The sequence below is a fragment of the Topomyia yanbarensis genome, chromosome 3 (assembly GCF_030247195.1).
Source record: "Topomyia yanbarensis strain Yona2022 chromosome 3, ASM3024719v1, whole genome shotgun sequence".
Taxonomy (NCBI): domain Eukaryota; kingdom Metazoa; phylum Arthropoda; class Insecta; order Diptera; family Culicidae; genus Topomyia; species Topomyia yanbarensis.
The window spans coordinates 358,261,668-358,283,666 of record NC_080672.1 but is presented as its reverse complement, the minus strand read 5'-3'; the positions used below and the strand labels follow the sequence as shown (position 1 = coordinate 358,283,666).

At 36.4% G+C, this 21,999-nt stretch overlaps 1 protein-coding gene across 6 annotated transcripts in view; it reads left to right on the top strand.

Annotated features, from left to right (window-relative positions):
• Nucleotides 1-21,999, top strand: part of LOC131688948 (protein GDAP2 homolog) — a 338,851-nt gene that overhangs the window by 297,297 nt on the left and 19,555 nt on the right. For 4 of the 6 annotated variants that reach the window (XM_058973598.1, XM_058973595.1, XM_058973596.1 and 1 more), the window contains one exon: nucleotides 10,032-10,187. The exons of the other annotated variants lie outside the window; for them this stretch is intronic. In XM_058973598.1, coding sequence (XP_058829581.1) covers nucleotides 10,032-10,187 — 156 coding nt within the window. The remainder of the gene's footprint in view (nucleotides 1-10,031; nucleotides 10,188-21,999) is intronic. 6 annotated transcript variants of the gene reach the window in all.

Genomic DNA, 21,999 nt, shown 5'->3' with positions numbered 1-21,999 from the left:
AATAAGAGGTAGAATAAAATATCGCTTAACCTTCAAACTACCAAGCCCTCTTCGATACACCAAAATCGACGTTCAATTGGCCATAACTTTTTTTCTGTTTAATCGATTTTGATGCAGTTTTTTGCCAAAGAACCGGAAATTATTCCAATTTTCGAAAATGCTTTAAAAATTGTATTCGGAGCTACGACCCCGGAGTAAATCCAGATTGCAGTGGGGTACCAACTTTTGGCCATTTTCAGTTTTTCATAAATATTTTCAAAACAACGCTAGAATTCAACATTTTTCGACAAGAATTTGTTAGAAATGACCTTCGTACATAATAATTGCACTTCATATATGAGTAATACGAATTGGCCAGTTCCTGGGAGCGGTTCCCAAAAGTGGCCATTCATAAGCTTACATTGCATATGCTTTATTATAACAGAAACACTAATTTATTTCAACAACTCTTATCAGATCGTCTACTTAGTATAACAAGCAATTAATTCAATAAAGGTTTAATATAGATTTGCCACTTTCTGACCAGTTCCGGGAATTCCGGAACACGGTTCCCAGGACGAAATTTATTTTTTATGATAATCATGGCATGTGGCACATCAAAAAACATCACCTCGATGATCTATCCAAACAAATCAATTCGATGATTTACGAGGAAAGCAGTCATATATGATGACATCCGGACACATGCGGTCTATTGATGTTGTGGTTCCGTCGATTCCGGAACACGGTTCCTTGGCCGAAATATTTTTCTGTAAGATCTGTAATGTATTTAAAGCAAAGCCTTGATACTACACTCCGTTACGTAACTTATTTTTTTAAGTTTTACCCAAAATAGCGCGGTCGCATTTTTTGATTTTGAGCTAACGCTCTCTTGTCCAAAAGTCATCCTCGTGTACTTACAGTAATTCGCACACAGTGATTGAGTGCAAATATCAACGAACCACAAAGAGATAAAATAGAATTGGATAGTATTTTTGTGTCCACCACACCCCTCTCTCAACCCACATTATTGACATTTTGTTTTGCGCCGGCTTTACCCTCTACTCCTTCTACTATAGCATCACCAATACCATACAATGGTAAACTTCATATGCGTGATGAACGATAATTTTTCCCCGTTGGTGTGGTGAAAAAAATTATCGTTCATCACCAGCTTCTCAACCTCATCTTTACCCCATTTTAGTGCCAATTAGATTTGCCTTTTTAGGAAAATATTTCTCAGCGATCATAATCAATGCTGAAATTTGTGGGAAGTCAAATGAGAAACTCATAAGTAAAATGTCGCAGTATAAGTAACCACAAGTCGCCACAATAAAGTTATTTGTCTCCGATTTTCTTATTCATACTAGACATGTTTGTAGACATGGTATTCAGAAGTGACATTCAGTTTATACGGGACATGTTGTGATAGGAGCCCAAATTTGGAGCGATGACACACTCACATGCGATTTGCTATAATCCGAACAGCTTAAGAACAACAAAACAAATGCTTTTCTGGTCCAGAGTATTTGTTTTGTGTACTACGGTTTCACAGACCATTAGCAATCGTTCCTTAAAGAAAGGAAAATAAAGCGTGTTCCAGAATTCACGGAACCGGCCATCAAATGTCCGTATGTGTCTGGATGACTGCTTTCTTCGTAGATCATCGAGTAGATGTTTTTTGATGAACCACATACCTCAACTCAAAAACAAACAAAAAAACGAATAAAAAATGTCATCCTGTGAACTGTGTTCCGGAATTCTCGGAACTGAGAATCTTGTATCCGGATGCCTTCATATATTATCATGTTCATCTTGGAAAACAAAATTGGACCCGGGAACCGTGTACCGGAATTCCTGAAACCGGTCATCAAGTGTCCGCTTGTATCGATGCCTTCGTATTCTTCATAGATCATCGAGTTGATGTTTTTTGATGTGCCGTATTTCGGAATTTCCGGAACTGGCCGTATGTGTCAGGATAATTTCGTATATAATTGCATTCTTCATAGATCTTCGACTTGACGTTTTTTGTTGTTCCTCATGCCATAATTATCATAAAAAACAAAATTCGTCCTGGGAACCGTATTCCGGAATTCTCGGAACCAGACATCATGGGTCCGCATGTGTACGGATGTCTTCATACATGATTGCATTCTTCATAGATCATCGAGTTGATGTTTTTTGATGTGCCGCATGCCACGATTATCATAAAAATAAAATTTGTCCTGTGAACCGTATTCCGGAATTCCAGAAACTGGTCATCAATTGTCCCCATATGTACGGATGCCTTCGTATATGATTGCATCCTTCATAGCTCATCGAGTTGATGTTTTTGATGTGCCGCATGCCATGATTATCATAAAAATAAAATTTGACCTGGGAACCGTATTCCGGAATTCCCGGAACGGGTCATCAATGGTCCACATATGCACGGATGCCTTCGTATATGATTGCATTCTTCATAGCTCATCGAGTTGATGTTTTTTGATGTGCCGCATGCTATGATCATCATAAAAAAAAATTTGGCACGGGAACCGTGTTCCGGAATTCTCGGAATTGGTGATCAATGGTCCACATGTGTACGGATGCCTTCGTATATGATTGCATTCTTCATAGCTCATTAAGTTGATGTTTTTTGATGTGCCGCATGCTATGATTATCATAAAAATAAAATTTGACCTGGGAACCATGTTCCGGAATTCCCGGAACTGGTCATCAAGTGTCTACATGTGTCCGGATACCTTCGTATATGATTGCATTCTTCATAGTTTATCGAGTTTATGTTTTTTGATGTGCCGCATGCCAAGATTATCTTAAAAAAATTTTTGGCACGGGAACCGTGTTCCGGAATTCTCGGAACTGGTCATCAAGTGTCTCCATGTGTCCGAATGCCTTCGAATGTGATTGCATTCTTCATAGATCATCGAGTTGATGTTTTTTGATGTGCCGCATGCCATGATTATCATAAAAAATAAATTTCATCCTGGGAACCGTGTTCCGGAATTCCCGGAACTGGTCAGAAAGTGGCAAATCTATATTAAACCTTTATTGAATTAATTGCTTGTTATACTAAGTAGACGATCTGATAAGATTTGATGAAATGAATTAGTGTTTCTGTTATAATAAAGCATATGCAATGTAAGCTCATTAATGGCCACTTTTGGGAACCGCTCCCAGGAACTGGCCAATTCGTATTACTCATATATGAAGTGCAATTATTATATACGAAGGTCATTTCTAACAAATTCTTGTCGAAAAATGTTGAATTCTAGCGTTGTTTTGAAAATATTTATGAAAAACTGAAAATGGCCAAAAGTTGGTACCCCACTGCAATCTGGATTTACTCCGGGGTCGTAGCTCCGAATACAATTTTTAAAGCATTTTCGAAAATTGGAATAATTTCCGGTTCTTTGGCAAAAAACTGCATCAAAATCGATTAAACAGAAAAAAGTTATGGCCAATTGAACGTCGATTTTGGTGTATCGAAGAGGGCTTGATAGTTTGAAGGTTAATAGACTCTGATACGCAGTAAAATTTGATGCTCCATTGGTCATTTTTGGTACGAAGAATTACACTACTGTTCATATTTAAATTATCAACGTACTGTTGGACTTGGTCTTCATTTTCATTTCCACTGGTAACCTAATCTTAACATATTTGTATATGAAAATATGTTACTTTTCAGTTGCGATTGACAGTTCAGGTTAACGGCAAAAAGGTATGATCTTGTAATCTTGTTGCGACCTACATGTTGATAACAATATGGTTCCATTTATCTATTCTCGCATCGTTATTGCAACGAAACGCAAACTGTTCTGCTCAATCATAATTATGTGGAAAATCGGCTCAAAACTGTGCTTTTTAGGGTCGCACAGGAAGTTAGATGTTAGTCGCAACGGCACCTATCGTTTGTTGCCAACTAGTCATGAAATAGTTGCTGAATCAAACATTGCTACTTAGTAACTTTCGGCTAGAATTTCAATTTGACGGCGTATTTAACATCGTTTGGTGTTGATTCAATGTTATGTATAATTGCTATCGACTTTATTTATTGTGCAAAAATGTTGTGCAAAGTGTTTACGGTGAAGTGTATGGCAACAAATTGCTATTTTTTTTTAGTTTTTTCGCTGAATGTTTACGTTCATGAAAGCTGTTTTTCTTCAAAGTACAGTGCACAGTTGAGCTTTAAATGCTATTGCCAATTTGCCTGTTGATTTTTCAACCTTGTTTTTGGCACGTGGTAGCACATTTTGCTTTGTTCTGGAATTTCATTAATTTTTTCTATCTGGCTTTTTACAATCATGACAAACTTTCAAAGCATTGAAAATAGTTGCACGGGATACTGTTTTTTTTTTTAAACTCTTGAAGAACTTGTCTTGTGCTGAGTGGTCCAAACAGATTGATAACATATATACGTAAATCCAGCTTGTACGTCACACAAAAACAACATAATTTTAGGTAAATATTGGATTAGGAGTACAGTTAAATTTCACAAGTACCTTGGTTGATATTTTTGTGCTAGTTTAAGCAGAGGAATAAATGCCTGAATTCTGTTTGCAAACATTCCAAACAGATGTTAATGTTGTATCAGGTGCTCAATATAGTTTAACCCTTTCATGTCCAACTTTTTTCTCGTGCAAGTATGGTTTCAAAACTATTTTTTCTTGAAAACGGTGGGGTCAAGAAACACGGAAAGCCTTTTTCATAAAGATAGGTACTTCCCTCGCAGTGCTAGAAGCTGCTCAATTTTTACCTTCCAATGCTCAATACAATTCTCCTAGAATATTTACAATAGTCCCATTGCGTGGAAAATGTAGCCAAGACTGTCTATATTGATAAGTTTTATCAATTTTCAATAATATTGCAACATAACGAAGATATATGAAAAAATCATTTTCGGTCGTCAACGTAAACTGTTCCTGGCAGCACTGCTCCATCGGAATCCAATCAGACTAATTGAAATAGTTTCAGTTCTAGAGCTGGTCATTGAAACTATTAATACTCAAATGAAAGTCAATAGTCACATTTATTAGCCTCACTTGTTTTGTGAGGAAATTTTGCTCTAATCAAAGGTTATAGCTGTTTAAAAACGTTGTTGTCCACAAACAACATGGGCATGAATGGATTAAATAAGCCATTCTAATGAGCGCATTCGATTTTTTTATTTTGGCCCGATTAAAGCTTTTTAGTTAAACGACAATTTTTTGCAATTTATATTATTCGTATTTCTGTTGTAAGTCAGTCTTGTGCTCTCAATAATCACATCAAACAACACACTTATCTCCTGCAGAAATAATATTTCTAATTTGCGAGAAGGCAGCTTTCGTTTTAGCGTTATTTTAACGCAATATAATTTTCACCTAATTTCATCTTTATACGAGGGATGCATTCATTAGGAAAATCCTGTAAAAACGTGATATTGTTAAGAATTGTACAATAAACAACCGTACAGCAGACAGTAAAAACGTGTAAAAGAAAAACCGGATAAAATACGTGTAAAATAATCAGGTTAAAAACTGATCAAAAATTCGGTTTACTGAAACGCATGTTCATCAAACCGCACAGTACAAATTGTCGAGAATCTGTCGTTTCTTTCAATCGAATACCGATTGTTGTTAAATAACATATTATCAATCAATCACTATCAATTTTCGCTCTTAGAATATGTTAACACAACGAACCTTACGTTGCAACCAGCAGCAGTATTTAAGCCGCTCTCCCACTCCATCTGATTGACAATTTATGTTCATAGAAGCATATATACGATGAGATGAGAGAGATAATCAACATCAATAGGCAATTCCGGAGTGCGACTAAAATGTTACGACTGGTTGCATTTTCCAATCCAATAGACATTACTGAGTAGGGAAAGTTATGAAAATTTAGAGCATAGTACTCAAGTGAGAGCGAAGATGTGAAATATACAAATCGAAAAACTAGTATTGGCAGCGTCATTGGGAACAGGTTTAAAATCTTGCGGACAAATCTTTTGTCTTCTGCTAGTAGGAGTTGAGCTTCGGAAGAGTTATAACGAATCGCTCAAATCTATCAACATGTCTCACTTGTTTTTCTTTACCATGAGAACCGACTTGGAAATATATATTGCATTGTTCAGAACTGAAGATTATTGCTGTCAAATATTCTGTAAAACTGTAAAGCTCAATAGGTTTGTAAAATAAGATTTTCTTACTCTAGGTAATCTCATCAAGTCCCAACGATTGCGCAGGTTTTTTTTTATAATCCGTTTATTGTACGGCGTTAGGTAAATGTAGTCATGAAGTTAAATTAAATTAAATTAAAACTGTATTGTTAGCTGTTCCTTGTCCTTTCGGGTCAACAGTGTGCACCCTCCATCCTTGGTACAGGCTTCCTCGCTGATGGTGCTAGTTTTTGAATTTGAGATACTTGACGCAGATTTTGAAGTTATCATTATTTTCTGGGGGTGGGCGTAGCGTAGTTGGTAAATCGATTGCCTTGTACGCAGCACACCTGGGTTCGAGTCCCGACCCAGCACATTGGGTTGGAAATTTTTCATAAGAATTTTTTCTAACCCGAAGAGGGAAACGACCTTAAGGTTAAAACCTCTATAATCGAAATACACAAAAAAATTATTTCTTGACCAGCAGCCACAATTTTTGCAACCGTTTGTGGTTTAGATAATGGTATTGGAGATTGTGTGTTGGAATTTATTCCTATAGATGGACTTTCCTCAGCGATTTCTGAGCACGGTTGTTCGTAATGTGCCGTATATTAACAGAAATGGCATGTATTAATTTGTCCATGATATTTGTACATAGTTCTCTGTGTGATGCTAGTACTCCATTGTTATTTGTACTGTACTGTCAGGTAAGATGGAATAAGTGTCACCACAAAAAATGATATAACGCTTGAATTAAAAAGAGGATAAATAAAAATAAACGATATCAGATAGTAAAACAAAACAATTTTTCATTCATTCCAGTAAATATCATGATTTCACAAAAATGGCTCCCCACCCTGTCGGGTTGTCTTACAGCACTTGGGCAGAACTCTAGCCATAGCCGTCGAGAAGAAAATGTTGGCCTATTATTCAACTCTGATCGCCTTATTTACAGGTTTACTGTTTTTGTCGTTTGCTTTGCGCTGTTTCGGGCAAAAGCAGAAGCACACTGTGAATCGTAACCAATGTCTTGGCTGTAGCCGTTGCTGATTTAACATTAGTGACTGATTGGATAAAAGTGGAATGCTGAAGATGTCTTTTTTTTCTTTCTTGGAGGGCTTCTTCGTAGAGTTTTTCAGTGTGTGTGTGTGTAGTTTGTTTACAAAATTAATAAGGTTCAGTCTGATTGTCATAGGTGCATTTTTTTTTGTTTTTTTAGAGAGCATTAAAAAAATTTCAAGAAAACCCTGAGACGGGAAAAAATGTACAAAAACCCAAATGACTCAGGGACCGGGTTTGGGCTGCCGTTATCTGACCCGCCAAAAACAATTGTTCTTGCACAGAACCTGATTCCTCCCCGGCACTACCTTATGGCATTACTTTGGGGAGAGGTTTAGGTGCATAGCGTGGTTTAAAAGGTCAGCAGTATGGTTGCATTCGTAGTGGATTCCAGGATAGAAATTCGTCAATGTTGCGTCGCCATTAACGGAGACCACTTCTAAATATTGAGACATAAATCAACACGTAGGATGTTTAAAAAGAGGTACCAAAAAAAAAAAAAATTGAAAAGAGGTATACAAATTTTGAAAAGAGGTATACAAAATCCCCCAGATAACTGTTATCGTTCTTTTTTAGAATCCATATCATAACCGTTGACCTCGGTAGCGGAAACTAGACACAGAGTGGAATGATTGATTAACAATTTGAATTATATTTTTATAGAGGACGCCTTTTTTCAGATTAGAAAAATCTCTTTAAAAAAATCTGTAACCCTATGTTGTGGGGTTAAGAATCAAACCCAGGTGAGCTGCGTGCAAGGCAAACGATTTACCAATTACGCTATGTCCACCCCTCGAATTATATTTCAAATAGCGTGTTTGTCCCGTAATTTATTTCGATCTCTATTAAATCATGTTCCAACTTCGAGAAGTACGATGTATTAAAAGAATCATCCAATCAGACTGCAAGATATACCGCTTTGAGATTGAATTGTGTAAGAGTCTGTAAAACTCTTGAATTTTCCATTCCACTTGTATGTGCACACTGGACTACTCTACTACACACTTGATAACTAAGTAGTCTTTCCGCTGTTAACATTTAAGTTTGTTTTGTCTGTGCACCCTGTTTTTGTCGAATAAAAATTTTATGTGAATGTTTACCACGAACATTATTGAATTTTTTTACAAACAAAATTTATCGTTCTAACAATTAGAAACTAGAGTAACTTTTAATCGATGGAACCCGTAAATTGAATAAGTGCTCACAGAAAATGTGTAATTGTCATAAGCAACTGAGGTATTATTATTGTTACTTGGAGCATAATTTTCTCACTCTTCTTGTTATTGAACAGTTCAACTTAACTCTAATCAACCAATCGAATAAAAAGAGAACTAAAAAAATTTTAACCTTTGATAAGGCATGGTATTCACATCATAGCTACAATCAAATGAAATTAATCTGTCGATGGCATCTTGTTCCCTGATTCTCATAGATACCCCACGTTGGCTTTATGTAAAGCGTGGTCAGATTAATCGCAAAAAACTACGAGCTAGCCCGTTTAACCTTTTGTTGCGATCTCAATATGCTCAATCCAAAACGAAAAAAAAACCAGCATTAAAATGATCAATAAATAATCAGAAAGTATACAACATTTTAAATTTTCCACAGAAAGTGTTTAGATATGCAATCATATTATACAAGTCAAAAACGCCTGAAAACCCCATATATTTAACCACATTTTATTAAAATTCCAGAAAATGCTCTATATAATGTTTTGTCAGAAATTTAAAAACAAGTTTTGCCTTGCGTGACGCTGCAACTTTCCTATAGCAAAAAAGAATTTTTTACTTATGTTTTGTGATCTTTACAGTAAGAAAGTTATGTGACTGGCCTAAGCATTCAAACAAAATGAAAAATTTTCAATCAGGACCGCCTTAAAAAAGCGTAATATGCGAGTCAAGGAAGCTAGCTGTCGGGAAAAAATACAAGATATGCGAGAAATAATTTCGACGCCTTCAAAAATATTTGGTTTAGCAAGCGATTTGCACTTGTGTCATACAGAAAGCAAAATTCTCGGTACAACTCTTAGAGAAACACATCAGTTTTAGGCTCTTCGCACTTATCTTCTGTATGAGGGAATGGCTCAGTTTCAAATAAACTGTTTTGGTAAGCTGTTCAAAATTGAACAGAAGAATGTGAAATATGAAGTGCCCGATTTCACTTTTTGGCAGTCGTCCGATTATCCAATAACGAGCTAGTGCACTTCATATTTCTTTTATCCACACCAATTTGAGGTCCTGTGCAAGTAATAATCTTTCAGTAAATTAAATCAATATGTTCAATAAATTACATACTTTTTAGTATGAATCAAACTATAATTTGATCCATTACTTTTTCATCATTACTCCCACTAAATCTATCTTGTAATTAATGTGAAATTTGAACTTACACTCCTGTAAGATACGTTCGTGTATTGTGCATATACAACTAGCGGATCACTCATTTACTACTCGAACCTGTTCGTGCATTGGCTGACGAAGTTTATCTATAGCAAAATAGATAAATTGTTAGAAGTTAGTTCAATTTTTTCATCAATATTTCAAGTTTTCTGCAATGTACAACAAACATCATTCGGCTTTAGTTTTGAAATCATTTCTCAACGTGCATGATCCACCCCGCAGACTTCCGTTCCTGTTTCCGTTTGACTGCCGTTTACTACCAACAAATCATCCCAACCGGTTCCGGTTGCTGATGCCGACGAGCGTCAGTGCACATAAATCCGTGAAGCAACCCGGATGGCCGTTTCTCGTCCCAATTCTATCAACTGTTATTTTTCTTTTCTTCTTCTTCCTTCTCTTTCCATTTCGCGCGCGCTCTCTCGTTTGGATACCTCCCGCCCTGCGCGGTTTGCCAGAACCACCGAAACGTACTGCCCGGACGCGATCGGTCATGTCCTGGCGACGCACATCGGCAAGCGGACCCGCATCCTGGACGGGTCCTTTACCTACGTCGAGCTGATGAAGCACTACAGCTCCTCGCTCGACGATCCGGACTGGCACAAGGAGAACCTGTTAGTATCGGTTGGGTGCCGTTTCGACCCGAGTAGTAGTTGTTTTGTTATTTGCTTGCCATTTTGCTGTTTACTAAATTATTGTGTTGTTCTGATGAGAATGAAAACAAAACAGACACAGGTGCCCAGTTGCTAGTAGTTGTTTTTGTGCTAGAATGATTTTTACTGCTTGTTTCAATACAACTTCTTGTTACGTTTCGTTCCGATTAGACTCTATGTTTCGTTTCCGTTTTGTCATTTTTTTACGACGTAGTACTGATTTATGTTTTGCCTCTGGAGTTTAAAGGTTTTCCAGAGTACAGCAAACTTTCCATAGTTCTTAGGTATAAATTCAATACAAGCGTGATTCTGGAATATATAAATTAGTTATGTATGGAAATTGCGTTTCGATGTCGTCTCATCAGAATCAGACAATAACTTAGTGACAGTCCTGTTACTAAGTTAGTGTCGAATTCTGATGAGACGAAGTCGAAATTCCATAACTAATTTAGTTTTAGGTTTTGGGCTTCCCACGCGCAAAGATGGTTTTAAACAATTAGTAACGACTAGTAAGTGCTGAAACAAACCTAGTGATATTTTCGATTGATCGATGTCCATGATATCATGCGTTCGAATAGTTTCATCACCGCGCATTCTACAAGTGTCATCTTTGTCAGCGTCTTGATTGTGATAGAAATAAGTATCCAGTCAGACGATGAGCGATTAAAACCGCATCTAAAGACAATCAATCAGCTTCCAAATCGATCAGGATTTCATACTTATTATTCAAACTTTAAGAATAAATATAATAAGAATCAGAAAAAATAAAATGTATGCGTGCTTAATTTGTTTGATTTGTGAGTATACTGAGTAATCGATCATCCTGTAGATTTAGAAAATGTGGAAATAACCGTCTCTCTTAGTTTACTTCCTCTTCCCTTAATAACTCTGTCGCTGTTACGTTTACTCCTTCGCTCATTGCGTAAGTAAACGTTATCAAATCATAGTCTTTCGATATGTACTGGAACACGATTGGAAGGTTTTATAATGGTGCACAAATAATCGAAAGGAAAAGAAAAAACTCTCATCTTAGAACAGTTTGCACAGTTCTACTAGATTTGACATGATTGATGCCAAATATTTCTTCACAAAAAACTCTCAAAAAAGCGCCCCTAATTGGTGTCACTCGACACACTTTTTTGGTGATGGGGTTGTATTTCAAGAGCACCTAAAATAAAATGCGTTGCAAGCTTGAAACCTTGAAACATTCATCTGGAAAGATGAATCGTCAGGGTCGTCGCTTACAACAATACTACTGTTACTATGACATGACATTGTCTAGTGTCATTCAGTCGTCGCGCAGTACACGGGAGTCGATGAGTTTAAAATGCGCCTGAAACGTTAGACTGAAATAATTAGAGATGGTTACTTTTTTTTCGCGAAAATTTCACCGAACCTAGTTTGATTTTTTTACAAGGCATTCAGAATCAACCATTTGATAAAATACACCGAACGAAGCTCTTCACATCAACACTAAGAAAATATCATTTGATTGAATAGTTCGTATAACTTGTTGGAAATATAATGAAATGGCAAAAGTGGAACTATTATTACTTTGATTTAAATTACAATTCATATCTCGCACGATAAATCGGTTACAAAAGTTTAGCGATAATTTGTCGAATTAGTTATGGAATTTACGCTTCGACTTCGTCTCATCAGAATCCGACACTAACTTAGTGCCAGGACTAAGCTAGCGCCGAATTGACCCTCCAAAAACTGGGACACAAATTGTGTTCCCTAGTCACGCCTGATGTCCCGCAAGAAAAGCAGTTCTGGTTAATCTGATGAGAAGTCGTGAAGTCGAAACATGGTTCGGTTCAGCAAACCAATGCTTTTCAGCTTAATAGAACTCCTTTTCTTGTGGATCATCACGCTTGACAAGGTCGTGAAATATTATTCATGTATTCGTGAACTGGTTCATGATTCCTAGTATATTAGTTACGATCCAATATCCGTACTCGTGAAATAGTTCACGAAATCATGAAATATTATTCATATATTCGTGAACTGATTCGTGATACCAAGTTTAATAGTCACAACTTATTCGTTTTCGTGAAAAAGTTCACGAAATCATAAAATATTATTCATGTATTCGTGAACTGGTTCATGGTTCCTAGTACATGATTTACGCTCTATCTAGTATCTATTGGCGTGCTTGTCATATTTAGAAGATATCCCTAATCACTTACAATTTCATGCAACATGGAAATGAAATTTTTACGTGAACTATATCACAAAAGTTGGAATATTATTCGTGGAATCATTTTGTTCCATGCACTTTTTTTATGAAATACCCAGCTGCTAGCGACCGGTAATAGGTAGGAGCAGTGGATATAAAAAAACTTTAAGAACTTTGAACATCGTTATTTATTTGATAAGGTTCATTGTGATGTCCGGACAGAAAACGAAAACTGCACTGAGAACCCAAAATAGTATGCGTGATATAGTTCACAGAACCAGATATCGCAAATTTAATGATCCAGTTCATATTGTCACGTTATTCCGAGTGAAAAAACCATTAGTAACCAAAAAGTAATAGATCACGATAAGGCTAAGAGCATTTACGAATACCATGATAAAACTGCTGATATCATGAATATTAGTTACACTACTCTTTGAAAGTAAACTCTAAAATAAAATATCATGATAACATGAACAGAAATTACAAAAATCGCGACTAAGATCCTGAAATCATGAACTTAAATCACACAACTCGTGACGAAAATATTTAAAATTGTGACAAAGATCCTGAAATCGTGAACATGAAGCACTCTACTCATGACTAAAATATCACGATAACGTGAATGGAAATTACGAACATCACGACTAAGATCTTGAAATCATGAACTTTAATCTCGCTAACGTCATGAGTATTCACAAGAATCGCGAATAAGCTCTTGAAATCATGAATAACGTTTGACTGTCGACTGTGTATTCCCAAATCATGAACAAGAATCACAACAAAAACTAAACAGGTCTAGGGAACAACAACAGTAACCCAACCAACCATTCTAATGTAACGCCATATTATTTTAGAAAACACAAATAGTTTCATGAATACGAGGTTTATTATTCATAATTTCAGGAACTTGGTCACGGTTTTCGTAAATCATTCAGTTCACAAAATCGTGACCTTTTGTTCACGAATTTATGAACGGATTTTTTTCCGTGTAGTGTGCGCTCTTTTGCTTCGAACCCTTCGTGATTTTGACCAATTCATGATCGATTAGTTTCTAGTGCGCCTCTTGTGCAGAATTACACTACTAACCGGATCAGTAGTAGTAGGGGAACATGGGGAGACTTGATCAAGCGCAAAATTCTATTTTCGGCTATGGCGTCTTCTATTCGATTCTTAATTTTTTTTCAAAAATATTTTTATACTCGTTTCGATCCCTTAAGGTAATTTTGAAAGTTTGGAGTAAAAAATCCTTTCGTTGCAGAAAATATTACGTGATTAATAAATTTGCATTAAATGATGTAATTTTTTATCAAACTTTGTATGGACATATCTACTCGACTACTAATTACTATTAAAGGACTAATATACCATCTTAATCCTTGTGAAGCAGTGAAATGATTTTACATAAACTGGAACATTGGAATAGTTATTACTAGAATTTGCATGACATTGAATGCAATAACTAATGTTGGGGAGACTTGACCAAGATTTCATGGGGAGACTTGACCAAGTGGCGATCAGCTGAAGAAAGATACAAAATTCCTAATATTTATTATGCTTTGGTATCTACTGTTAATGTTGATCACGCCATAAAAAAATCCCACCCCAAACATAAGTCTTTATATTTTAATATTTGTAAACAAAGTTAGCAATAGTAGGACTGATTTTGTGACGTGTGAACATGCAATGCAAGCAGTACAGTTAATCCTTAAAAAGAAATGCATTTAAAAAAATCAAAACTTTTATATTTTTTACTGCTACCTAAGGATCTTGACAATAGGGAAAAAATAATAATTACAGTATGTTTTATGTCATTATTTTTTGTTATGATTTTTCAATATTCTCTTGGTCAAGTCTCCCCACGTCTTGGTCAAGTGTCCCCGCGATGGGGAGACTTGACCAGAAAAAACGATCACAGAAAAACTTTTGTAACTTTTCAAAAATTAAAATAAAAATTCTGCAAAAAATCATGAAGACGCGCAATAACTTTGCGCATTATATCTGAATGATTTTTGGGGGATTGAAGGCTTTTTTAAAGATTTATGCAGTTTTAACTGAAAACCTGGTCAAGTCTCCCCATGTTCCCCTATTTCGGTTTATCCTTGCAAAATGAATTTTTTGACAGTTTTTAAACGTGTTTCCAAATTATACAATAACTATGAATTTACCATTTGTCACCAAGTTGTAGAGCAGAAACAACAAAAAACAGGTGTCTACTTTATAAAATGAACAGTCTTTAAACCATATCGGAGACGAACATTCTAACTCTATCGATAGTCAAGAATACGCTAGACATTCTTGGTTGGCACTCTTAGGCAACAGTTTGGTCATACTGTAATGCGGTTATCATCGTGCAAACTGTCGAAGAGGTACTAACAAAAGCTTGAAGCTTCGAATGGGTATGCTATTTATTTATAGCTCAACCCATTTGCAAACAGAAGCTAAAAAATTCATGTAATAATTTATGCAAAACAGCAGGTATAGTTTTCGATTAAAAATAAAGAAATTTGGTTGGAATAGGACGTGTAAGGTTGATTGAAACTATCATGATTAAGCTTCCTTAACCTGTTTCTTCACAGCCGCTTTACCTGCTATTCTGTTTTAAACCGACGAATTGCAAGTTTCTCAGAATATTATAATTTCGACGTTCAATAATCGTAAATACAGATATAATGGTTCTGCATATTAACAATTGTGGTTCGGTTTATCAAATTTAAATTGATGAAACTTATATTTCGACTTCGTCTCAACAGAATTCGACACTAACTTAGTGACAGGACTAAGCTAGCGCTTGATAGAATCAATCAATTATATATTTTTAGATAGAACAGACATATATAAATATCTTTCAGTTCGATCCCATTTACGGGTTGAATAAAGAAATGTTGAGATATATGCCTAAAAGCAGGTGTCCAGATTTTGTCGCGAACAGGCTTTATTTGTTCAATTCAAAATACATGTGTACGTGTGACAACACTGGCAGTCTCTACACTTACGTGGTATGCGATTAAAGCACTATTTACACCTATCCAATCCGCTTCAGCGCCGGTTCAGTTCCGTGCACGGACACCAATATTCTTTCATACAAATCAAATACGAGCATTCACACTGAAACGGATCGTAATGGTGTAAATTTGGCTTAAAGCCTTCATTACCGAAGAATGTTTTCACGTTGATTGGTAAAACGATAAAATCGATACCTTCAACCGAAGACTAACAAAATCACTTTCCTGTGGCTACGATTCGGCCAGTGCCCCATGAGAAACATTCTGAGGCAATGGTCCGTGACAGTCTAACTCGATTGAGCCGATACAAACCGAATTCCACTGACAGAAATAAAACAATTCTTTTTTCATGAGCTAATACCCAGACAATCCATCGGAGACACATTCAACCCTTTCTCGCCCCACTCTCTCGAGTTGGATGCTTGCGGCAGATGCATCCGGAATGAAATGAAACACGATTCCTTGCGCATTCTATGATAGGTATGTACTACAGCAGTACATATAACGACTGTGACGAGATGGCAGGCGACCTTCTGCTCATTGTCGCCAATGGTACTTGTGCGGAGGGAAGGAAAAAATACCCCGTTTCGGTTCCAGTGCAGTGAGTTTCGCCTCTTCAGCACGGACATCTCATATGCAGCTGATGCAAGCGGGGAAATGGACGCGCTGAAAACTTGTGGAATTGTTTCACCAAGGTCATCTTGTAGTATCCTCGTTGAATTTACCGCGCCTTTCCGGCGGTTTTGTTTCACCCGCGCCACTTCAAAACCCAATCCCGGGGGGAGAGCACCCGATTCGGGCAGTGAATGATTGAGGATAGATATATAACGAAAACACTACCAATTTCACGATAGGAGTTGACCTCGGTAATAATTAACCATTCGAGGTAGATTTCGGAGCAGGATAAGGATAGGTTATGTACGTGCTGTGGTTTGTAATGCGAAGTGGTTTCCGTTCCGTTCCGATGTGGCCGGAGAAAGTATGTAGGAACGTCAAGGTCTATCGTTTTAATACATTTAAAAGGTAGAGCACGATCCATGCTTGTGTTGTTGTGATCGGTGAGAATTCTGCAATCGTTTTTCCCATCATCAGTGTGAGGGGAGTGTACGGTCATTTCAATGCTGCTCCTGTTAGGAAATGGAAATTTTTCATTGTTCATGGAAAAGCACAACCTGTCGAGCTCTCTGGTTACGTTTCTGAACTTTTGAGTGGCTCACAGCTACGTTGTGGGTAGAAAATGTGTGATTTGAGACTGAATGGCGCTGTAATCAGGTGGGAAGGGCTTGAACGTTTTGAGATAATTAGGCTAGCAACGATAAAGAAAAGGTCACTTCGTTAGGTTAAAGGTTACAAATTGGAAGGAAAATTTTGTGGGATAATGGCAGTGGGATTCATTATATTATCAGTTACCTGAGAACTGTAAATGTCAAATATCTGCGTATACAATAATTTAAATATCTGTACATATCCAGGCCCGATGAGAGGGGGGTCAGCCGGGGCGATTGCCCCGGGGCCCGGATCGTATTTAGGGGCCCGCGGTTTTACCCGGAAGATGGGCGAAAACGTATTCACAAAAGAGCAATAAAAATGGTGATTTCTTTGTAATTATTCATTTTATTAAATAGTCATATAATGAAAGCGGAAAAAAATCGAAAGACATTTTAATTTAATAACTTGAGAATTCGAACTCCTGTTGTGGATACCAGAATTTTATTTGATATTTGACTTTGTTTAAAAAAAAACTTTCGTAAGGGAGTTGTCTACTTTATGTACTAGATCAAAAAAGCCGAGTTTTATTGTTTGAATCAACGGAATACGCGCCGAACAGGAATGCAAGCGCACGGACGTATCCGTCCTCTTCTGCGTTCGATTCTTTGTTGGTGGTACCGGTTGTTGATTTGGAGATACTGAGAACGATTTTTATTGAATGAATTTTTGTTCCTGTAAGACCCGTAAATCTTGGTTTTGAAGCTTTTTGTGGGTTGCCACAAGTAAAGTATCTATTGTTTACGGTTATAGTGGGCGGACTTTTCTAAGCTACTTCTGTGCAATGTTTTCCGTGGTGCAGTGTCTTTTTGCAGAATTTGATGAGAGGTTACATTTTTTTTATTAATAGCCCGCTTCTTACCCCACAACAAAAAGCTCACAAACGGAGCCCCCTGGTAGTGGACACATCAGTTCTCAGCGTACAAAAAAAGGTCAGCACAACAAAACAAAGTTACGAATCGCGGAAACGCTGAGAACAAAAAAAAAACAATACGAGACCGACAAAACACAAAATTTGACAAGAAGCTACGGGAGTACCCAGCGGAAAAAAATCCTTTTAAGGGTCCCATCGTAGCTTTGCAGGAAGCTCATAATAATTTAAATTTATTTATTACTAATTGCTAGAAAAAATGCATTTATCGATTGTTAACCAATTATAGCTAAAGGACTAAGCTCGATTGGTGGTGAACGAAGTTTATATTAAAAATTCTCCTATTTTATTTTTTAAAATTAGTTTCAATTTTGCTTGGAAACGAGTGCGATATGTTATTTGCTTTAAATCAGTAGGAAGCTGGTTGAATAACTTAGGTCCGATGAAAGAAATGTGTCTTTGACCAAGGTTCGTGGATACTCTGGAGTATAATAAATGATTGGCTTGTCTAGTGCTGTGAGCTCGAATGCCTGTTGTAAATTCTAGATTATTATGAGCAATAGTATTATGCAAAGCATTGTGGATGTATATTATTGTTTGGTAGTTAGTCAACCCAAGCAAAGGTAAAATGTTATGGGCATTATTATTGTATAACAAAATAGTAGGGAACATAAATGGTTTTTTATAAATAATTTTAAGACATCTGTTTTGAAGCGTTTGTAGCTTTTTCAGATTCGAGATACTGGCACGACCCCACACAGATACAAGGTAGTTCAGCAATGAGTGGATGTGCGCATAATAAAATTTTAGAAGTACATGCTGGGGAACAAAAGACCATACTTTACGCATAGCCCCACATAATGATGCAACTTTTCTCTCTATAGATGTTATATGCTCAATCCAGGAGAGTGTGGGGTCTAAGTGAAGTCCTAAATATTTGAAGCAGTTAGTTTCCTGAATTACAGACTGTCCCATTCTTGGGTCTGGATGCACGCCTATAGCTCTTCTAGATGAACGAAACAGCATATATTTAGTTTTTGATAGGTTCAAGGAAAGAAGGTTTTCGTTGAAATACGTCGTTAGTGTTTTTAAATCCGATTCAATGTCGCGTACAATATCCAGGCAGTTGTTGTTAGGGTAGAACAACGCTGTGTCATCCGCGAAAAGACGAGGAGTCCCTTTTAACCCGAGTCTACCTAGGTCATTGATATACAATAAAAATAACAGTGGCCCAATATTACTGCCTTGGGGCACTCCTATTTCTATTGGTCTATAAGAGCTACACGAGTCTCCAATAGATACGAATTGGTTCCTATACGACAGATAGCTACGAATAATATGATTTGCTAATCCCCTGATACCATAGCATTCTAACTTTTTAAGCAGGATTGAGTGATCCAGAGTATCGAATGCTTTTTTTAGGTCCAGAAAAAGGGCACCAACAATTCTTTTGCTATCAATTTGACTAATGATGGAGTCAATTAGTTCGGTTATTGCAATTAAAGTGCTGCAGCCCTGTCTGAACCCATACTGGTAGTTGTAAATTATGTTGTGTTTGTTCAAAAACTCGAGTAGTCGAGTGATGAGCAATTTCTCAAGAATTTTATTGAAAACGCACAATGTTGAAATTGGTCTATAGTTGCAAGGTTGGTTTGGATCACCAGCTTTGAAAATTGGAATTACTCGGGCTATTTTTAAACAGTCTGGGTACCTGCCGGTTTGAATTATTAAATTAAAAGCTTTGGTTAGGATGTTTGCAAAAGTGGTACAGTTACTCTTAAGAACACTAGCGGGGATCTTATCAGGAACATCGGTTGATCTGCATAGAATAGTTATGTAAATAGGAAATTGTTTGTTGACAAGCATTCTTACCACAGGAAATGAGTTGGTAATACCCGGGAAAATGTTCCTCAAAGTTAAGTGATCCACTTCCTCGTATCTTGACATATTTTTTTATCACCATGTCAGGAGTGAGCGGAGATAAATCATGTAAGCGCACCTGTCTGGAGCCGTTGTATATATATATATATATATATATATATATATATATATATATATATATATATATATATATATATATATATATATATATATATATATATATATATATATATATATATATATATATATATATATATATATATATATATATATATATATATATATATATATATATATATATATATATATATATATATATATATATATATATATATATATATATATATATATATATCCGGAGATGCTGTAGTTATCGTTGGCGGGTGCTTCGCGGAACGAATGACTGTTCTTGGTTAATGTTTGATATGATTTAATTACAGTGTATTAGCTCCTGCCAGATTGAGCACCTTCTGCACTTTAAGCAAGTTGTTTAATTTCTCGAATAGCTGGTCTTATACAACTTGTCTAGAAACCAATAGCAGTACAACTCGGCTACAGTGTGGCTAATTTTTGACGTGTATCTATAGCGGAACGATTTTTAGCTTCGACTATGAGTGAGATGAGAAGGTAGACTGACCTTAATGAACCGGTAATTGAAATGAATATTTTTTGTATATTTGTGTTTTTATAGCACTTTAAAGTATTTTTTTAAAATGCATTGCGTTAAGATAGAACAATAATTTTGGGCCTTGCTAAAGATGTTTATGATATCTATAAGAACCCAATTGTTATGTGCGAAATAAAGAAATCAAATCAGTTCAATTCAGCCACCAGCACCAGCAGTCGGTTGACCGATATACTCGCATTTGTTTTATTTGTGTCTGATTCTTTATTACTGCGTTCTGTATCTTTATTTTGGTCAGTTACTACATATTCCAACAGTGTATCAAAACCGGCTCTTACACTAACATATCCATTGCTTTCCAAAAAAATAAAATGAAAATTCTGATTAGAAAATTTTCTCGACAAACTTATATAAATATAAAATCTTTTCGATTTTATAGTTTTAAACGAGAATGACGAGCTATATCTGCTACCTTCTCATCTTGCTTACAACAAAAGCTAAAAACTGATCAACCGCTACCAGTAGATAAATCTACCCGTGTATCGCTTTGTCTAAACCGCAGAAGCAAAATATCCTGCCCCAACCTACTATGTTGAACATGAACAATAATGAGTGTCGATCAAAGTAGAAAGTGTGTCAAACTCTATTCCTGTTTACTTTTCGAGATATGTCCTTAAAATTCACGTGTTGGAGAAGTAGAAAAAATATCAAGTTTACAAATGTAGCTAAAGATGATCAATATCTACACCCTACAATTTCACCATGTTAGACAGCATATTGATTATTCTTTAGACTATTAACCAAGCAGAAGCGTTAGTTCCGCGAAACGAAATATATCGTTGAATGTGGCAACAAGAATTCAGTACCTCTAGCGATAACACAATAGAAGTGCTAATACACGAGTTAGATCCGTGTACCTCTAATAACGTTGTTAACCATTGTGTACATTTTTAACAGGCCGAAAGGGTATCCGCGTACCCGTAACCATAGCAAGTTTAGCAGAAACAGTTTGATTTGAACAGTTGAATGTATACAATTCCTCTAACTAAAATTCAAATAAATAAGTTTAGAAGGGCCCAGCAGTAAATCTATCCTTGGGGCCCGCCGCGACTCTCGACGGCCCTGTACATATCGATTCCATAAAAATTCCTGAATCCAATGTGAATCTTGAAATGTTAACTCGAGCTGTCATAAAGCGTTTATCTTTATTTTAGACAGCTTGCACGCGTTATAGGAGCATGCAAAAATGAATTCACTTGAATTTCAAACCAATATAAAACTTATCCCAGCCACTATTGAACAGCTTCCGTATTTGCAATCGAGTTGATCGGGGATCGTATTTAATCCGCATCCGAAAGTATGACTAATTCTTGAAAAATTGCAATAGCATGCGCGACTGTTTATTAAACTAGCATATACGTAATGTTTTACCTAGTTTTGGTAGGTATATAATAAAGTCTGGGTTTCCAAAATTCTGGTCACTTCGAAACAGCATCGAAATGAGCATCCCATCAAATCATAGAGCGTATAAAACCGAAATATAATCAATGCAATCCTCTGACATATCAACTCGACATCAGTTGATTCTGTCTGTAACGTAACTTCTATTGATAAAAGTCAAGGCAAAGGGATACAGTATGCTTTATTTCATCGTTACTATTATGTGTGGGGCATGTGTAAATGTTTTGAAATAATTCATCAGAACATTCCAACTCGACAATATTTCAGTTCGAATTTCTACATATTAAAGACCCCCACCCTCAGCCCTCACTACGCCCTTTTGCTCAACTACCTACGTTCATGAAATTGAGCTAAGGCTTTTGAATAATTCATCCAAACATACCAATGTGGTAAATCTAAAATATATGATGTTATTTTGGTATGTTGTATGAAATATCATTGGTACACCCGCAGTGTTGGCAAAACAGATTTTTGGCATTTGA